This window comes from Bidens hawaiensis, unplaced genomic scaffold (assembly GCF_021521415.1).
Source record: "Bidens hawaiensis isolate Kalapana, Puna unplaced genomic scaffold, B.hawaiensis_p1.1 tig00002866_1, whole genome shotgun sequence".
NCBI lineage: Eukaryota > Viridiplantae > Streptophyta > Magnoliopsida > Asterales > Asteraceae > Bidens > Bidens hawaiensis.
The window spans coordinates 204,979-223,021 of record NW_027491154.1 but is presented as its reverse complement, the minus strand read 5'-3'; the positions used below and the strand labels follow the sequence as shown (position 1 = coordinate 223,021).

General features: G+C 38.9%; 1 protein-coding gene across 2 annotated transcripts; it reads right to left on the bottom strand.

Annotated features, from left to right (window-relative positions):
• Positions 1 to 437: 437 nt before the first annotated feature.
• LOC143621500 (receptor-like protein kinase HERK 1) lies at positions 438 to 8,263 on the bottom strand. 2 transcript variants are annotated; one of them, XM_077092907.1, is made up of 8 exons: positions 6,902 to 8,263; positions 6,656 to 6,796; positions 6,529 to 6,579; positions 6,053 to 6,449; positions 5,811 to 5,958; positions 5,549 to 5,729; positions 1,544 to 1,601; positions 438 to 1,438 (listed from the first exon to the last, which is right to left on the bottom strand). In XM_077092907.1, the coding sequence occupies exons 1-4, from the start codon at positions 7,802 to 7,804 to the stop codon at positions 6,288 to 6,290; spliced, it is 1,257 nt and encodes a 418-aa protein (XP_076949022.1). In that variant the 5' UTR covers positions 7,805 to 8,263; the 3' UTR covers positions 438 to 1,438; positions 1,544 to 1,601; positions 5,549 to 5,729; positions 5,811 to 5,958; positions 6,053 to 6,287. The 2 variants fall into 2 exon arrangements, with proteins under 2 accessions (XP_076949022.1, XP_076949021.1); XM_077092906.1 differs by having other exon boundaries at positions 1,544 to 1,589; positions 5,604 to 5,729.
• Between the last annotated feature and the right edge of the window lie 9,780 nt (positions 8,264 to 18,043).

Genomic DNA, 18,043 nt, shown 5'->3' with positions numbered 1-18,043 from the left:
TGTTACTTAGTCAAGCGGTGATTGAACTAACGTTTGGCAAGTCTCCAACATTTAGTATGGATATCTAACACAACTAAAAGAATCAACATTCGGTTCTGATTAGTTGAAAAAGAAAAATATCCAAACAAGTTAAAAGTTATCAAAACATTGATACCTGCACATGGTTGATGCTTAGCAATTAGCATTGCCCCAAAGTATGCATAGTACGATTGAGCTTTGTCATTAGATTTCATCATTTCTATTCCAACTTGTTCCTACAAATAATAAAGTTACAGCTGTCTTTTGGTTATAACATTAGGATTAAAGTTACTGTCCAATTCCTTAGCTTGAATCCGAAAGTGGGAGGAGGAACGTGTAAGATCTTGAAGTGTAGATAATTTATGGTTTATGGATGTGTAAGGGTTTAGGGTTTAAGAAAATGGTTTTATATACCATAGTTCATTGACCTTGAGCCCATTTCTCTCAAGCCCACCCTTAACAACCCAACATATGTCATTAAGCCAGTTACTAAAGTCCATGCTAAAATATAAATAAAACTTTATTTATTAGTATTATTCCAAATTCCAGATGTTGCATACGGTTCTTTGTCCGGTTTGCAATCTTTGGCATGAGTTGAGTAATCACATCTTTGGTAGTTGCCCTTTAGTTCTTGGGATCTTGGGTAAAATTATTGTTTGACTGGGTATTGTGTTGCTGGTGGATCAAGCTTCTTCTCTATTATAGCTTATTTAGTACGAGCCGGACGGGTCATTTTATAGTGCAGGTCAGTCGGGTGGGCCCCCTTACATCCACAAATTCAGCTCGTATTCTAGTTTGATAATTATATTATATAATGTCGAAGGTGGGAGATGATGGAATTAAAACCTAGGATGAAAATCAGGGAAATGTTTTTATTTTTTGAATTAAACAAGATGCGAAATAGTAAGATTATGGATCCAAATCAGGTTATCGAGCAATAAGAAGAGAAATGGTTTGGGCGGGAATTTGATAGTGAGAATCAAATCTACCCCGGAGATGCCATGTATCCATATTTATTCTCTTTTATTAGAAGAGTGGGAGTGAGATGGGATGGGATGGGATTGGATTTGTATAAACACAGATCTACCCTCCATATATACACCAAACAAACAAAATCATCTTCACATTACACAAATCTTAAAAATACGTTTCAAAATAATACAATTTTATCTCACATGTACTTTTATGTACTTGTGCCAAAATTTAACATCTATTATGTACTTTTATATTTAGCTAAGATCCTGTGTGGCCATGACTGCCTTCGGTTTGATGCTTGACATGAAACGTAGCCGGCTGGTTATTTCAGTGAAAGATGGCCTAACCATAGGGTCAGGTGCCCAACATTGCTCCATTAGCCTTCTCCATTCACCGTCACAATCTTTCGGAATCTCAGGTCTCAAAGTGTTGCTAACAAAGGCTCCTGCAAATAACGCCCATTAACAAAACGAATATAAAAATAAATAATAGCTAATTGAAACCCAGCCTATAATGGCACCATAGTGCATGTTAGCATATGGCTCCTCACCAGTCAGGATCTCCCATAACACAATTCCAAAAGAGAACACATCAACCTGTAACGAAAACTAACATTATCTTAATTTCATTTCATGGTAGAAACATAGATATTACATCAACATAGCAGGTAGGCGGGCAACAAGCTGCGCCGCCACCCCTTTCTGAATTGCAAACCCTAACCTGCTAAAGACATACCCCTGCCCCTTTGGAGTCGACACATTGCTATGCACAACCCGTTGGACCCTGGTTAGGAAATGGATAGCTTCTGGTGCCAAGGAGCCAAAGGTATCAAAAGCCAGAGGGACAAAAACATGTTGGTTCTCTTCGCAGGCTTTAGCATGTTTCTCCACCTTCTTCGTTTCAGCCCTTTTCATTGCATGCCCAGCTACAAACCCATTATCCCTCAAACCAGCTAAAGGAGATACCCCTGTGAGGTCAACACAAGCATGTTTTCCCCCAGCCCAACCAAAGACGAGCAAATCTGCCGGTCGTAGAGTGGATCTCCCTTCCGTGGGGTCTGTAAGGAAGTTTACGGGGCTTCCTTTTTAGCTGATATCCCAGCTCGCCTTAAGATGTCCCAAAGAACGTCCCGCACCCAATCATGTCGGTATTTGAACCCACGCATCTCCTTGCAATAAACCGCATGCTCTCCGAATTTATCCAGGCAAGCCTTACGGCATATCGCACATGTTTCGTCTTCTGGGTACATTGGGACCATCAAATGGTACTTAAGAATGGCCCTATACTCGACCGCAGACATGCTTTGGCCTAAGCCATCAGTCGGGATAACGGTCAGAAAATCTTGGGCATGAGGACCTTGTAAGCATTCAATAACCGCCTTCTGTCGGGGGACAATTCAAAAACTTCTCCCAGGCTCTAAGCGATTTTGCCAAAAAGGGCATTCGCCAAAGTTTTTTGAGGCTTTGGTGGGGCGGTGTCCTTATTAGAGAAACCGCCAATCAAAGTCTGGGAGAGCGCCATTTAGGCGTTCCAGGGCCTGCACGTAGTCTGAGTCCAGGTCGACAACTCCACTATTCCTTAAGATGTGATTCTGTAGCTTCCAAGACTGAGCCCTCGACGCTACAAAAGCGTAAACCCCAACATCATGAGCCGAAAGAAGGCCTAAACCCCCCAAGCGCATCGGTAAAGATGCAAGTCGCCACTGAAGATCACCAAAGAACGGGCCTCCACATACAACTATGTCTTCGATGGCTTCTCGAAGCCCCTTATCAAAACAGGACACCACACCATCCATCATATGGGGGTGGCATGTTCGTAACCCAAAAAGCAACTTAGCAACCCCCATGCAAGACCTAAGCAGGAGGAGTTCGATCTGGGGATCCCTAAGGCAAGGTAAGAGTTTCATAAGATCAACCGCACGAGATGCTCTCCGCCTCGCCAACTCCTTAATAAAGTAGGGATCTCGACTAACAGCCCCTCCAAGGAGCTTTACCCCTCTCTCTGGTCTACCAATCCCACTAGGGAAAAACCCATCTTTGACTTTAACCCCATTACATGCTGGCCAAAAAACCTCGGTTTTCTTAATATTAAGTTGCAGCCCTAATGATGGCCCTTCCGAGCTGATAATGTCTAGGGCTTTAGCGACTTCGTTGGCACCACCAATAATAGTCTCATCATCCAAGTACCAAGCATGAAATGGGAGGTTACAGTCATTTTGTACCCGGAGAACAAGAGGGTGTGATGCTAAGGCAAAGAGGAGGGGCCCAAGGGGGTCTCCTTGCTGAACCCTAGTAGTAGCCCCTATACAGTCATCACCAACATACAACCTAGCCGGCTGGGTATAAAGGAACTGGACCCATAGATAGATAGACTGGCAATGATGATGAACCTCCCAGAGAAGGGCTGTGCGGTCGACCATATTGAAGGCGTTCGAGAAGTCCACGGTAAGCATAGCTAAAGAACCGTCCGCGTGAAAGGAGTTAAGAAACCGGTTCGCGCTGTGAAGCACCGCCTCTGCCCCATTAGGGGTCCCTACCCCAAACTGAAAGTCCCCTAAATACTGAGTCATTTCCTTCCCCACCATCTTCATAGCCACTTTAGAAACCAACCTACGCTAGATAGCCCCCACAACAATGGGCCGAATTCCATTATCCGACTTTAATAAAGGGGTAAGGGGGGCCGAAGCAATAAACTCAGCGAGCACCTTGGGGCACAGACCCCAAGCCATAAGTTGATGACTTTAGTGATGGCTGAGAGCAGACCCATGGAAGTCACTGATCCCTCACCACTAAGAGCGTCCAACAAGTGTTGCGCCCGCATCCCGTCCCTCCCGCATGAGGTCCCTTAAGGAAATGAACGGATACATCTAAGCACACAGTCCCCATCCACAGAGAGAGTAGGCAGGGTGACAGAGCTAGAAGGCAAGGACGGAGGCGGCACCACTGGGTGTTTATCAATGAGGGCTTTCATGGTTGAATCTCCGAGAGGGGCAACCCCACTTGAGCATAATACTTTGACTGCAGCTGTGAAATGACTATCCCTGACTTTCCTGAGATATTGTTTAATGTTGAGGCTGTTTTCAAAACCCTCCTCCCCTCCCACCTCTCTTTTAAAAAAAGTGCTTCCCCCACGTTATCAAAGAGAGAAAGAACCAAGTTAGCAAAACCAGATCCATCTTTCCACACCGCAAGTGCTTGCCGAATGCTACTACATTGCAAAGACTTTCGATTCCCTGACCTACGTTCCTGCCTAGTGGAAGGTTTCACCACCCTTAAAGTACAACGCGGAAAAAATAGTAATTTGACCCAATTCTCAATCGAGCCTGGTGAATCCACTACCTTGCGTAAAGCGCATGCCAAAGTCTGAGCAAACGCCAAACGACAACTTGGGGGGATGCTCTTAACCGTTTGAATGGAAAGGGAGAAAACCCGTTCCAAAAGGGATACATCCCCAACCACTCCTACAGATGGACCTGGGTCCCTATCCACAGACACATAATTAGGTTTCTGGATCCCAACGATGAATTCTCCAGCCTCTCCAGAATCCACAGAAAAAAATAGACACCATCAGCATGCTTGCACCCCCTGCTAACGGCATGCAACGTCATGCAGTTCCCACATGACCATTTATCCCCCGCCCGAAGGGCTTCCCCAACATCTATAAAAAGGTCCAAATCCTTGGATATAGCATCTTTTAAAAGGTTCTTCCGAGTATCCGTTTTGAAATGGGTACTTTGCATGTGCTCAAGTAGGCGGAAAAACCCCGAGGACCCAGGTCTACCATCCTTACACTCGTGGAAATGCTTAAAGGGGCATGGCCTTAAACCGTAAGTGGAGCTAGGACCAAGCCCTCCTGTATTTACGTTTCGAATTCTTTTTATGGTAGCCATGTACACACGAGAACAGAAACCAAACAAATCACAAAAGACAACGGACCCCTAAGGACCCCGACTCAAGATGAGTTAGAGCAAGAATCAAAGACCAAACCCCTCAAACTCGAAGGAGGGGAGCAACTAAGGGTTGCTCACCCCCATCTAGCACCCACAACAACCGCTAAGGCATAAGAGGAGGAAGGTATAACTCCAAAATAAAGCAAATAGGGTAGAACTCCAACTCAAAATTAAGCACCCAAATGCAAGTAAACAACCTTTAATTTATCCGAACGTAAGTCGTAATTTCGTCGAACACCTGGCGTGCAACACGTATTAACCACCAAAATAGATATCTTTTAAATCTATTTCACAAATCACAATAAGTATGCAGTATGCTATAGCTGTTGTACATCTTGAAGACACTCGTTGCTTTTGCCTATGACAGCAAATCCTCTTGTTGGCAACCTATCAACGTAGGGTTATGATCAGCAGCAGATCTGAGTATGAAGAAAGAGGTGTATGTAATGCAATTAGAGGTTGGTGTATATAGTGGTTATCTGAATGTTGAAGGTGTAAATGAGAGAAGAGAGTGAGATTGCTTACTCATCTCGTCTCGTCTGCATAAAAATAAATGTGAACTGAGAATGCAGAGAGAGAGAGAGAGAGAGGCAAGTGATCTAAAACAAAGAATTCTTTTGTAACTTTATATTTGTAACTTTATAATTTTAATTATACACACCTTTTCAGAAACTTTATTATCACTGCCATTAAGTAACTCTGGAGCCATCTAGGGCAAAGCTCCCCCCCTAACTTCACCTGAAACCAAAGTATTTCGCTTGATCTTTGATAGCCCAAAACCACCAACCTGCATATAAAATAAATAATTGGAAAAAAACAGTAAATATATTGTTAACATGTCAAAATGCATAGTTGGTGATATTTTAACCTTGCATATAGGGCGTGAACGATCCTTCATATTGACCAATAAACTGTCACAAGTAACATCGAAATGCACAATGTTCTTAGAATGTAAATATTCCATCGCAGAAGCTGCATCCATAGCAATTAAAAGTGTCTTTCGTTGATCCAAAGGCCTGCCAATCACATAATAAAGACTTAATTATAAAAAATATGCAATATGTATGTCTTAGAAAATAATACTAATAATAATAATAATAACTAAAATACCTATCTTTGCGAAGTAAAACACGTCTTAGTGAACCATCAATCACAAACTCAGTGACAGTTGCTACTGTCCCACCAGGTCCGTCTAGTACCACACCATAAAATGCCACAACATTTGGATGGTGAAGCTTTCTTTGACAGGATGACAGCTTCCTGCCAGAATTCATTTGTCTGCAATCAAATCATAAACCCTAAGTTACCAAAATTACATAGATTAATGAAAGAAATATATAAGTAACTAACTAACCAATCTCTCTTGCTCGGATGATTGACCTGCAAAAAAACTCTTTTTAATTCGCTTAATTGCCACATCAGTTCCCCTCCATTTTCCATAGTAAACCGTTCCTAATGTACCAGAACCAAGCTCCTTTAATTCTTCAAGATCATCATTTCTTATTATCTGCGACAACGGTATTTTAACAATTTTATTTCAAGGTTCTTAATATGAACCATTGAGAGGTTGAAGTGTGTCATCATACCTGCAAAGCACTGATATCAAGACTATATGGAGAAGGTAGTCCAGTATTAACCTACAAAAGATACATCATATAACCGGTCAGATTTCAAGAAAACATGTAGCCATGAAAGGCAATAACGTAATATTACCTCATACTCTGAGTCTGGCACCTTCAAGTCTTCCACCATATCAACAGACTTCATGCTTTCGGTTTTGTAGGACAGAGGAGATACAGCAAGATCTGCATTCCCCCGCATTCTTTCAAACTTTTCCCCATTATCAAAAACCTCCTGCCACAATATTAGTTTTTTACTTTGAATCAATTATGTGTCAACATATTAATCAGCTACAGACTTGTAATATGACACATTTAATAAAATGGTAAGAACAAGTACTTGTTGTTCAAGTGCAATCTCAAGTTTTTGCACGATCTCCCCCATTGTTGGTCGTTCTTTACGAGCTCTCTTTAAACATTGATAAGCGATGGTTGAGAACGTGTTCAAAGAATCAGGTTCCATATGTTCCTTTATACCAGGAAAAATTATGTCATCTAGTCTTTTTTCTTCATAACATTTTTCCCACTTAGGCACTAAAATTCCAAGTAAACTACCATCACGATATTCGCAACGAAATCTCCCACACATAACTTCAAACAACACAACTCCAAAAGAGTACACATCAGACTCTTTTGATAGAATACCTGTCTCCCAGTACAACGGGTCACAATATCCAGGTGTACCGACTGCATTTGAAATAGGGTATGTTTGAGGTTGGTTAGCGGGGCCAATTTTTGATAGGCCAAAATCCGAAACCTTGGCATTCCATTCCTCATCCAAAAGGATGTTGGCACTTTTAATGTCTCGATGGAGTATTCTTTGGTGGGTGTCCGCGGGATCATGAAGATAGTTTAGTGCTCGAGCAACTCCGATGCATATCTTGAGACGCTGAATCCAGGTAAGACTAGGGTCACTTAGATAGGCATCAAGGCTCCCACGAGATGCATACTCGTACACGAGAATCCTCTCCTCGCTCTCAATGCAAAAGTGTAGGAGAGAGACCAAATTTTCATGTTTGTATTTGGAAAGCATCACAATCTCTTTCAAAAACTCAACATGCCCTTGCCCGAATCTAGGATTCAAGCGCTTACAAGCTACCGTCACAAGTCCATCCGGGCGAGAGGGTTCTCCTTTGTACACCGACCCAAACCCGCCACTCCCAATACGTTTGTTGGGTGCAAAAGTGTCTGTTGCCAATATAACATCTTCCAATTGAATTCTGAGGTGATTAAACTCTTCCATAACAAATTATTATATATGATCTGATAAAATATAATAATTAATACGTGCCCTTTCAGTTGTTTTTCAAAGTGTAATATTAAGTTGAAAAAGAGACAAAACACACATACCTGAGAGAGAGGCACCGGTAGTTGTCGGTCAGTTGAGTCTCATGTCAATGGTCAGTAGTCAAGCTCCGACATTTAGGTGTAGGAAAAGGAATTACGAAAGAATAATTCTGATCAGCGAAGAAGAATATTAATTAATGAAGCTTGAGTTGTGACTTGTGATAAAGAATCCCTCTTTCTTGGTGATTTCGTATCTTCTTCTCAAGCACCAACACAATTTTGACTTGGCTTTACTCTTTTATTGAGTTAAGAAATGACCACAATTAATCCCTTAACTAATATTTGACTTTGTTGTGTTTTAAAACCAAAAGTTGGTATTTACATTTTTTTTTCCTACCTAATGCAATTAACTCCTTAACTAATACTATGTTACAAAATCGTGTATTATACGGGGCTGGATACCAAGAAATTAAATAATAATTTATAGTAAATAAATATAAATTCTATTTAACAATGTTTCATTTAGAACCTATATATTAATTTCATTTGAATACATATGCGAGTTTTATCTAATTCTAAACACTCTAGACCTATAAAATAGTAGTAGTCAATTATAACTCCGTAAAACAAAGTCCATACAAAAAATTGGTTACCCGTCCAACTACTTACCAAACATCAGTTCTCGTAAAAATATATATATATATATATATATATATATATATATATATATATATATATATATAATATTAATGATTAGAAAACAAAGGATATGTGACTTGAATGTTCTTCATTCAATTGGTTTTTATCGCTTACATACCACCTACAAACCCTGATTTTGACCAATTTGCACCGCGCTTTCTAGAACCAATATAAGAAGTCATGCGGAATGTTATCATGTGAATCCAAATACTCTAATAACCACAATTTTCATTTATACAATCCAAGGTATTACGACATTACGGGCTTTTACTTAGGTATGCAAATAATATAAATATACAAAAGTCACCAATCATGATAAATACCAATAATTCATAGACAAATACACTGTGCATTTAGAGAAATGGTTCAGACCACATAACAGTTCCTGTCTGTGGGTTGAACCCAAGCCGAACTAAAAATTTGACATGAACGCAATGTGGACATGAACAACACATATATTTACAGGTTGATCCAAACACGACCGGTTTACCCGAACTTTTTTATTTTCACATAATTATATTTTAAAAATTACATTTTACAACAAAAAAAAATATTATTTATATATATATATTAAATGAGAGATTTCAGTTGTCTCTCATTTTAATACTGTAGCAGTGCTCCTACTTTCAATGCATAAATTACAATAATTCTATAAAGCATGTTTTTGTCTCTTTCTAATAAAATTTTAATACATGTTAGTTATACAGTTGTCTTCCACTACACGATTGATGAAAAATCTGGATGTTCATTGATGAGTACCGTTGCCTTTTAACACCGATGTTGAGAACCCTTGCCTCTTGACATCGTCTCCCCGCCACCGTCTATTGCTACCACCCTCCGCCCTCACGCTACTCGTGCGGCCACATCGACTGCTGTGGATCCGATCTCCACTGTTGTCAGGTTCCATTTAGGAACCCTAGAGGCGCTGTTGGTGGTGGTTTGGTAGGATGCATGCTCTCTGATTCAACTCCAAATCATCCATATTACTGTTGGGTTCGATTTCGAAATTGTAAGTGGCGGTGGTGGTGTTGTTTGTTGTGGGAACTTGCTCAACTCACGGTTTTCGACGCTTTACCGTACGGACTACGGTTACTCATTTTGAGGAAATCGATGACTTTGGCGAACTACAATGTTTGTCGGTGAATCTGTTATTGATGTCTAATGGCTGCAATGATCCTCCTAATTCTAGCATGGCAATGTTTGTTGCAGCCGATTAGCGGTTCAGACCTCTTCGTTTTTCACATTTATTTATTTATTTTGATTTATTTGTATTATGGTGATGCTTTGTTAATCTCAATCGGGTCACTCAAACTAATTTACAGCTCAACTTATTCAGACTATATAGTTTGTATGAGCCATGTTTGACCATTTGTGTTGTTTAATTTCCTTCATTTAATAATAATACTAGATATAAACAAATAAAAATCCACATTGCCTAAATATTACTAAGAGCATAGAATAATATGCAATTTATATTAACACAGAAGCATATATACTAGAGCCACTGCTACTAGCATGCACATTATACTTCATTATCTAACAAAAGGAACATGCAATATAATTTATGACGGAAGCAATGAATGAGTCACTTACCACCATGTGTGACTAGCACAAACACAATATATTGTACCACTAATTGTGCTCTAGAACTGATAAATTAGGTTCTACAACTTAAAGATTTACGCCCGTGCAGCGAAGCGCGGGTAAGAATACTAGTTAATTTATATAAAACATTTACATTGTATTTATAGAATCTTATATCAATTTCCTATTTAGTTTTAAAACATGGCATAGTTACTTAACAAATTAATTTGTTACAAAAAGACATTTGAAAAATTAAATTAGAAAACAAACGGGTTAAAGGGGTCAACCCGTGAACCGATCAGGTTGACCCAAACATGGTCCGTTTAGCTAAACGGGGTCACGAGCTTGACCTGAAACTATCCCGAAAGGTCCACTTTTAGACTAATGGAAGTCAGAAAAAAAAGCCCATATGAAATTATGAGATGATACCTTTTGTGATCGTTTATGCTTAATTACTCCTACACTGGGCCACTGGCCAGCAATGGTCCCAAGTTCCCTCACTACAAAAAAGTGGTCATTAGCGGCGATGAGAATTGCCGCTAATAGTGCTCAAAATCGCCGATGTCGCCGCTAAATGTTTGTCGCTAATGAGGTATGTTTCGCCGCTGATAATTACCCGTCGCCGCTAAAAGGTCGGTTATTAGCGACGAAGGAAATCGCCGCGAATACTTGGCTGGTCGCTGCTAATAGTTGCTGCTGCACACAGCAGGTTTTTTTTATATGTCAGGCCTGTCCTGTTCCTGTTCCCGCATTCCCGCATTACCAGAATCATTCCCAGATTTTCTAAATACACATAATTCCGTTCCAACAGATTTCGTACACATATATCATAAAAATTAGCTACACATCGTTTAGATAGTTAAGGTTAAACACAAAACAACTGTTTAAACAACCATTCATACAAATATCCAAAATAACTTCATTCTTCCTCATCCATGGTATCTTGGTCCAAAATATCATCATTCGTTCGTTGTTGCCTTGTTGGAGGAGCCCGAGCCCGAGGCGTTATGTTGTGAAATGCACACGTTTATCGACTCACACCCCAAACCAATTTTCTTTAATGTCTTTTTTGCTACATAATGCGAAGGGGGAACCTTGTTGCCTTCTGGATGTGAAGATTGCAACAGCTCGAGGAGCTCATCAAGCGAACTACTAGTCCATTTGTTTTTCACCTTTATATGCATAATCTTTGCTAAAAAGTCAAGGGAAGAAAACTTGGTACAACCAGGATATAGTTCTGGTTGGGCTTCCTTTAACAACTCTTCAAAATCATCATTAACACCGCTACTATCAGAACCCGAGTTCTCATCATCAAGGTTGGTATCCTATTCCCTACGTTCATCCATAACGTCTTCGATAACATCAGCCATATCGTTAGTTGGCGCAATCTCGTCTACAACCACAACTAGAGGAATTAAACTTTCGCCATGATAGATCCACTCAGTGTACGTCCGACAAAAGCCAAATGCACGCATATGAGCTTTCATATTTTTGTAAGGTATTAGTTTTGAATTCTGACATTTTGCACATGCACATCTTACAAGGCCTCTGCTATCAACATGGTTTTTGCACATCTCGATAAAAGACGCGAGTCCTTGCTGATACTCATTTGATCTAATGCTTGGATTGGTAATCCAATTTTTATCGACGAACATGATCATGAAACTGAAACATAATTTAGGGGTTTTAGGCTACGGGAAAGTATTAAAAGATTGTTTGGACAACAGATTGAGTATTTACAAGGGCAGGCTTCTAAACCCACCTTTTGAATACTTTATCTCATATATGAATATGTATTACACGATTGTTTGTTTAAGAAAAAATCGGCAGCATTTCCCCTTAGCTCCCAAGTATATAATACATATAGATAACATATATATAGGGGATGGTTCAAGAGAGAAATGAAATTACTGCAAGAAATGCGAGAAATGAATATGGGCCATTTGTAGAGTTTCATTTTAATAATCATAATTTCTAAGGATTTAACTAAATCAACACATTAACTTATTGTAACTTTTAACTTTTAATATTTAGACAATGTAAATGGTTAATGTTTTGGTCCGAAAGTTTGCAGAAGTTTTGTGTTGCTTGAATTTGTTGTTTAAATTTATTATGTTTGTTGACATGTTTTTCCACCCGTGTGTAACACGGGCTATACCCTAATAGAGCATAAAAGTACTATGTTTACTATGTTTGACATGCATATACAACTTTTTCATAACTCTGTTAGATCATAAAAGATTTAACCATTCACCAAGATGCATAAAAAGTTGACTTACATTTCTATTTCAGGTAACCAACTTCCCATTTTATTTTAGAGATTACTCTATAGAATAATAATCAACTTTGAAAGTTGTTTCAGTTAGGTCACTGATAAAAACTTTTGTTCCAAACAGATCATTGAACTTTCATTTTTATTCCAATCTTAGATTTTTACTTTACATAATAACTTTTAAATTTTTAAATGTTGCGAAAATTAGTAAAATTGCGAAATATAATTTTAAAATTCCAAAAATTTGCAAAAAAAAATTCGGAAAATTGCAATAAATTGCAAAAATTGAAAAAAAAATAATAAATGTTCAAAACGGGTCGGAACGGGTTAGGGTCAACATGTTCGGGTTAGAACGGGTCAAGATCGGAAGTGTCAAAACGGGTTTCGGGTCAGCTTTTTTTTTTACCAACGAATCAGCGCGTTTTCAACACGTTACAGCTCGTTTTAACAGCAAAAGCTCGTTTAGCGATTTTTTCAGTTCGTTTCAGCACCTAACAGCTCGTTTAAGCGATTTTTCAGCAAGTTTCAGCACCTAACAGCTCGTTTAAGCGATTTTTCAGCTCGTTTCAGCACCTAACAGCTCGTTTAAGCGTTTTTTTTCAGCTCGTTTCAGCACCTAACAGCTCGTTTAAGCGTTTTTTTCAGCTCGTTTCAGCACCTAACAGCTCGTTTAAGAGATTTTCAGCTCGTTTCAGCACCTAACAGCTCGTTTAAGCAATTTATCAGCTCGTTTCAGCACCTAACAGCTCGTTTAAGCGATTTTTCAGCTCGTTTCAGCACCTAACAGCTCGTTTAAGCGTTTTTTTCAGCTCGTTTCAGCACCTAACAGCTCGTTTAAGTGATTTTTCAGCTCGTTTCAGCACCCAACAGCTCGTTTAAGCGATTTTTCAGCTCGTTTCAGCACCTAACAGCTCGTTTAAGCGATTTTCAGCTCGTTTCAGCACCTAACAGCTTGTTTAAGCGATTTTTCAGTTCGTTTCAGCACCTAACAGCTCGTTTTAGCACTTTTTAGCTCGTAGATGCTGAAACGAACTGAAAAATCGCTTAAACGAGTTGTTAGGTGCTGAAACGAGCTAAAAAGTCGCTTAAACGAGCTGTTAGGTGCTGAAACAAACTGAAAAATCGCTTAAACGAGCTGTTAGATGCTGAAACGAACTGAAAAATCACTTAAACAAGCTGTTAGGTGCTGAAACGAACTGAAATCGCTTAAACCATGTGTTAGATGCTGAAACGAACTGAAAAATCGCTTAAACGACATGTTAGGTGCTGAAACGAGCTGAAAACTCGCTTAAACGAGCTGTTAGTGTAAGGCCCCGTTACCGGTAGCCCTACTTTCGTGTTGGATTTACTCATAAACGCAGTTCTAATATCAGAGTTAATTAAAACATTCGCGGAATATAAAAGCTTTCATAAAACATTTCATAACAAAACACATCTCGTCTTAAAACAACATCTTGTCTTTCAAAATAAACAAAACGTTAAACTTAAACGTCTTGAGTCTTCCGATGCCAGCCTCTTATTCAGTGCCACGTGTCTCCTCAAGCAAGCTGCCTCATCCTACTCACCTGCGTGCATACTAAAAGTCAGCTACGCTGAGTGAGTTCTAGTTAATCATACATTATACAATAAACACAAACTTATATTCTTTCATTCATACTTTCATACTTTCATACTTTCATACTTTCTTTTGTATTAACTTGCTTTCATATCTTACGTTATAAAGAGCATTACGCCCTACATTCCTCGAGTATTATTAGGGCTCGGTACCCTCCTTCCTCGAGTATTATTAGGGCTCGGTACCCTCCTTCCTCGAGTATTATTAGTGCTCGGTACCCTCTTTCCTCGAGTATTATTAGGGCTCGGTACCCTCTTTCCTCGAATATTAGTAGGGTTCGGTTCCCTAGTTCTCGAATATTAGTAGGGTTCGATTCCCTCTTCGTTACCATACAACCATACATCATACCTCGAGTATTATTAGGGCCCGGTACCCTCTTCGTAACCATACAACCATCATTTCCTTCTTTTATTAACTTTATCACATTCATACACATAAGCATACATATCATACTTACCTTATACATAGCGTTACAACCTGACAGTACGTGCAATATCCGAAGATCGTTCACGTACCATCAGGCAATCATTCATACATTTCACATTATTCACATAAGGCATACACTTATCTCTTAGGATAAGCGTATTAACAAACATATTGAGTATGCACACAGCCCCGAAAACATAATACATAAATGGGGCTAGAAACTCACTTGAATCCTGTTACGCTCTCCGTTAATCGTTATTCCCTTCTTGAGCTGTGCATGGCTAACTGTATAATATTTACATGTATCAATTAACTACTACTACTCATGTTGTATTTCTATCTTTATAAAACCCACAACGAACGGGGGTCCGGGGGCAGCGCCCCTGGCATCGGGGTCTAGGGGCGGTAGCCCCTAGCAGGGTCCAAGGGGCAGAGCCCCTGGCTGGGGTCGAGCTGTCTCCAGCTTGGAAAAATTTTATTTCCATTAACTGTCTTAACACATTTTTCATTAGGTTTTTAATTTACTTTCTAATTTGCTAACTCCAGCGAACTTATCATTAAGCGAACTTAACATTAAGCGAACTTACTGTAAGCGAACTTAGTGTTGAGCGAACTTAACATTAAGCGAAGTTAAGCATTCAGAGAACTTAACTCAGGCGAAGTTAGTGATCGGCGAAGTTAACCCTAGGCGAACATATGCCAGGCGAAGTTGAGCATTAGCGAACTTAGCCTTAGGCGAAGTTATCATGGGCGAACTTATCACTAAGCGAAGTTACAGTTAGGCGAACTTGGCTTTAGGCGAACTTGCTTGCAAGCGAACTTGCATGAAGGCGAAGTTATGGCTTGCAGGCGAAGTTGCCCAGCTGCCGTCTCTGTTCAATCTTAATCACCAAAATCACCCTTATTTCATTGAGAATTTCTTGGATATTACGTTAACTAACTCCGCGATCATTCCCATGGCCTAGTTCGGGTAAAACTTAGCCCGGAAAGACATAAAGTTTGGACCTTTATGGTAAAAACGTTCAATACTACGTAAACTTTAAAGGTCAAGAACATACCTTTTGCGCTCGTTCGATCTTAGTTAGCTTGTTTATGCACTCTAGATCTCGTGTAATAAGATCTAATACCAACTAACGTTTACTCTCTCTCGGATCTTGCTCGTTTCTCCCTCTCGGCCGCCGGCCGTATATGGTGTGTGTGTGTGTTTGGAGTGTGTAGAGATTAAGATGGAAATGAATGAGGGTTTAGGATTTTAGGTTGGTTTAGGGGATATTTATATCCCTTAAAGCCCATGGACCTAAGGCCCATTCTCAGTTAACCCATCTTAATTAATCTAAGTCCATGATCCGTTCTTTACTCGATATTAATTAATTAATAACGCGAAATCACTAAACGTAACTTTCTTTATTTAACATTATAATATTTAGGATGTTACAGTTAGGTGCTGAAACGAGCTGAAAAATCGCTTTAAACGAGCTGTTAAGTGCTAAAACGAACCGAAAAAATCGTTTAAACAAGCTTTTGCTGTTAAAATGATCTGTAACGTGTTGAAAACACGCTGATGCGTTGGTAAAAAAAACTGATCCGAAACCCGTTTTGACCCTTTCCGACCTTGACTTGTTCTAACCCGAATCTGTTGATCCTAACCCTTTCCGACCCGTTTTGAAAAATTTTTAATTTTTTTTACAATTGTTGTAATTTATTGCAATTTTCTAACTTTCTTTTTGCAAATTTTCGGAATATTAAAATTATATTTTGAATTTTTACTAATTTTCGTAACCTTTAAAAGTTATTATGCATAGTAAAAACATTGAAAAATTAAAAAAAAAACCTAGATTACCTGCTATCCAGGTAAAATATCTAGGGTTGGAACAAAAATGAAAGTTCAATGACCTGACTGGAACAAAAGTTTTTATCAGTGACCTGATTGAAACAACTTTCAAAGCTGGTTACTATTCTATGGAGTAATCCCTTTATTTTGTTAACTGTTTTATAACTCTCTTAGATCAAAAAAGGTTTCACCCTTTATAATTTACTAAATTCCCCATTTTACCCTCCATTACATTTATCATTAAATCTTACAAGGTTTCCAAGTCAATAGAGTAAAATTGGCACTTTGTTAACTATAAAGTGCCTTAAATTTGCGTATCTATATTATATATAAAGGAAGAGTGATTGGTACAAACGTCTTTTCATAATTGTGTGCGAATGACAAAACCGACATTTCATAATAGGGCAAGAAAAGATGGACAAGTTTACTTAAGATGGTAAATAAAATAATACTAAAGGATGGTAAGATAAGTAAGCTAGTTAGATGGATTAATAATGGACTAAAAAGGAAAGATGGGCCTTAGGTCCACAAGCTTAAGGGAGTATAAATACCCCTTAAAGCCTAAATCTTTCCATTTACATCCATCTTATCCATCTTATTCTCCCTACACCTCCATAACACACCTACAAACCTTTCCATTTCGGCCGCCACCTAGATCAAGGAACCAAGATCAAAACCAAACCTTTTATTAATAGATCTTTGGGCTGCAAGCTAGATACAAGATCAATACTTCATAACAAGCTAGCCGTGACCTAATAACCTTATAAAGGTATGTACTTTACGCTTAAAGATTACATTTTTATGAACGTTTTGCCATGAAGCTTAACCCTAGAGTAGATCGGGTCTAGATGTTTCATAAAGTCGCAAACTTGATGACTAAAATGGACGTTTGCAAGCTTAAGGTTATGAACGGTTCATCAAGTGAACCCTAGACCTAGCCTAGAACGTTTTAAACTTATAAAGGTCTAAACTTTATGCCTAAAACAAATTAGATCTAGATATTGTCATAGTGGCGGATGCAAACAGTTAAAGGGTAGTTGAAATTTGGTTTTAAACCATTAAACAGTTAACAGTGATGAGTAAAAAAAATGATTAGATGGAGATATGAACTGAAAACATTGAACCTGAGGGTTCTCGGCCAAGATTTGAGGATCCGTGGTCAACCATGAGGTTTTCGGTCAGCCTGAGATTTCGGGCAGCGGGTTCGCGGTCGGATACAGGTTCTCGGTCGGATACGGGTTTTCGGTCGGATATGAGCTTGGGTCAACATGGGTTCTCGGTCAAGCAGAGGTTCTTTGCCAAGAGTTCTCTGCTGGCCCAACTTATATTTTTTTAAAATATGGATATACTAAAAAACTAATATTAATTTTTTTAAAAAATATATTATTTATAGTTAAGAAACAATTTTATATTATAAAAAAAGAAGCAGGTCATGGGTTTTACCATACCCATATAACTTTTAAACCGGGTTATAACATCTAATTTATTAGTGAAACATTTTTCATCATCAAATCCTAAGTATATAATTATTAACTTCCTTACAATACATAAAATTAAAATCAAATATATATATATATATATATATATTATAAATGAGTAATATAAAATATCCCCTAATACGAACGAAAACTTTAGTATCCTACATGTCGCGCTCTGGTCACTTCCCGCCACCCTCTCAAGCCACCAGATTGCTTCATTTGTAAATAGAGTCTTTCTATTCGTTTGAACCGCTTTGACAGATATGGAGCTTTTAATAAAACCCGCCTTA

Coding starts and splice junctions, on each gene's coding strand:
- LOC143621500 (XM_077092907.1), bottom strand. CDS start 7,804: ATGGAAGAGTTTAATCACCTCAGAATTCAATTGGAAGATGTTATATTG. Junction 6,580..6,655: donor TGCCAGACTCAGAGTATGAG/GTAATATTACGT, acceptor TATCTTTTGTAG/GTTAATACTGGACTACCTTC. Junction 6,450..6,528: donor TTGATATCAGTGCTTTGCAG/GTATGATGACAC, acceptor CCGTTGTCGCAG/ATAATAAGAAATGATGATCT.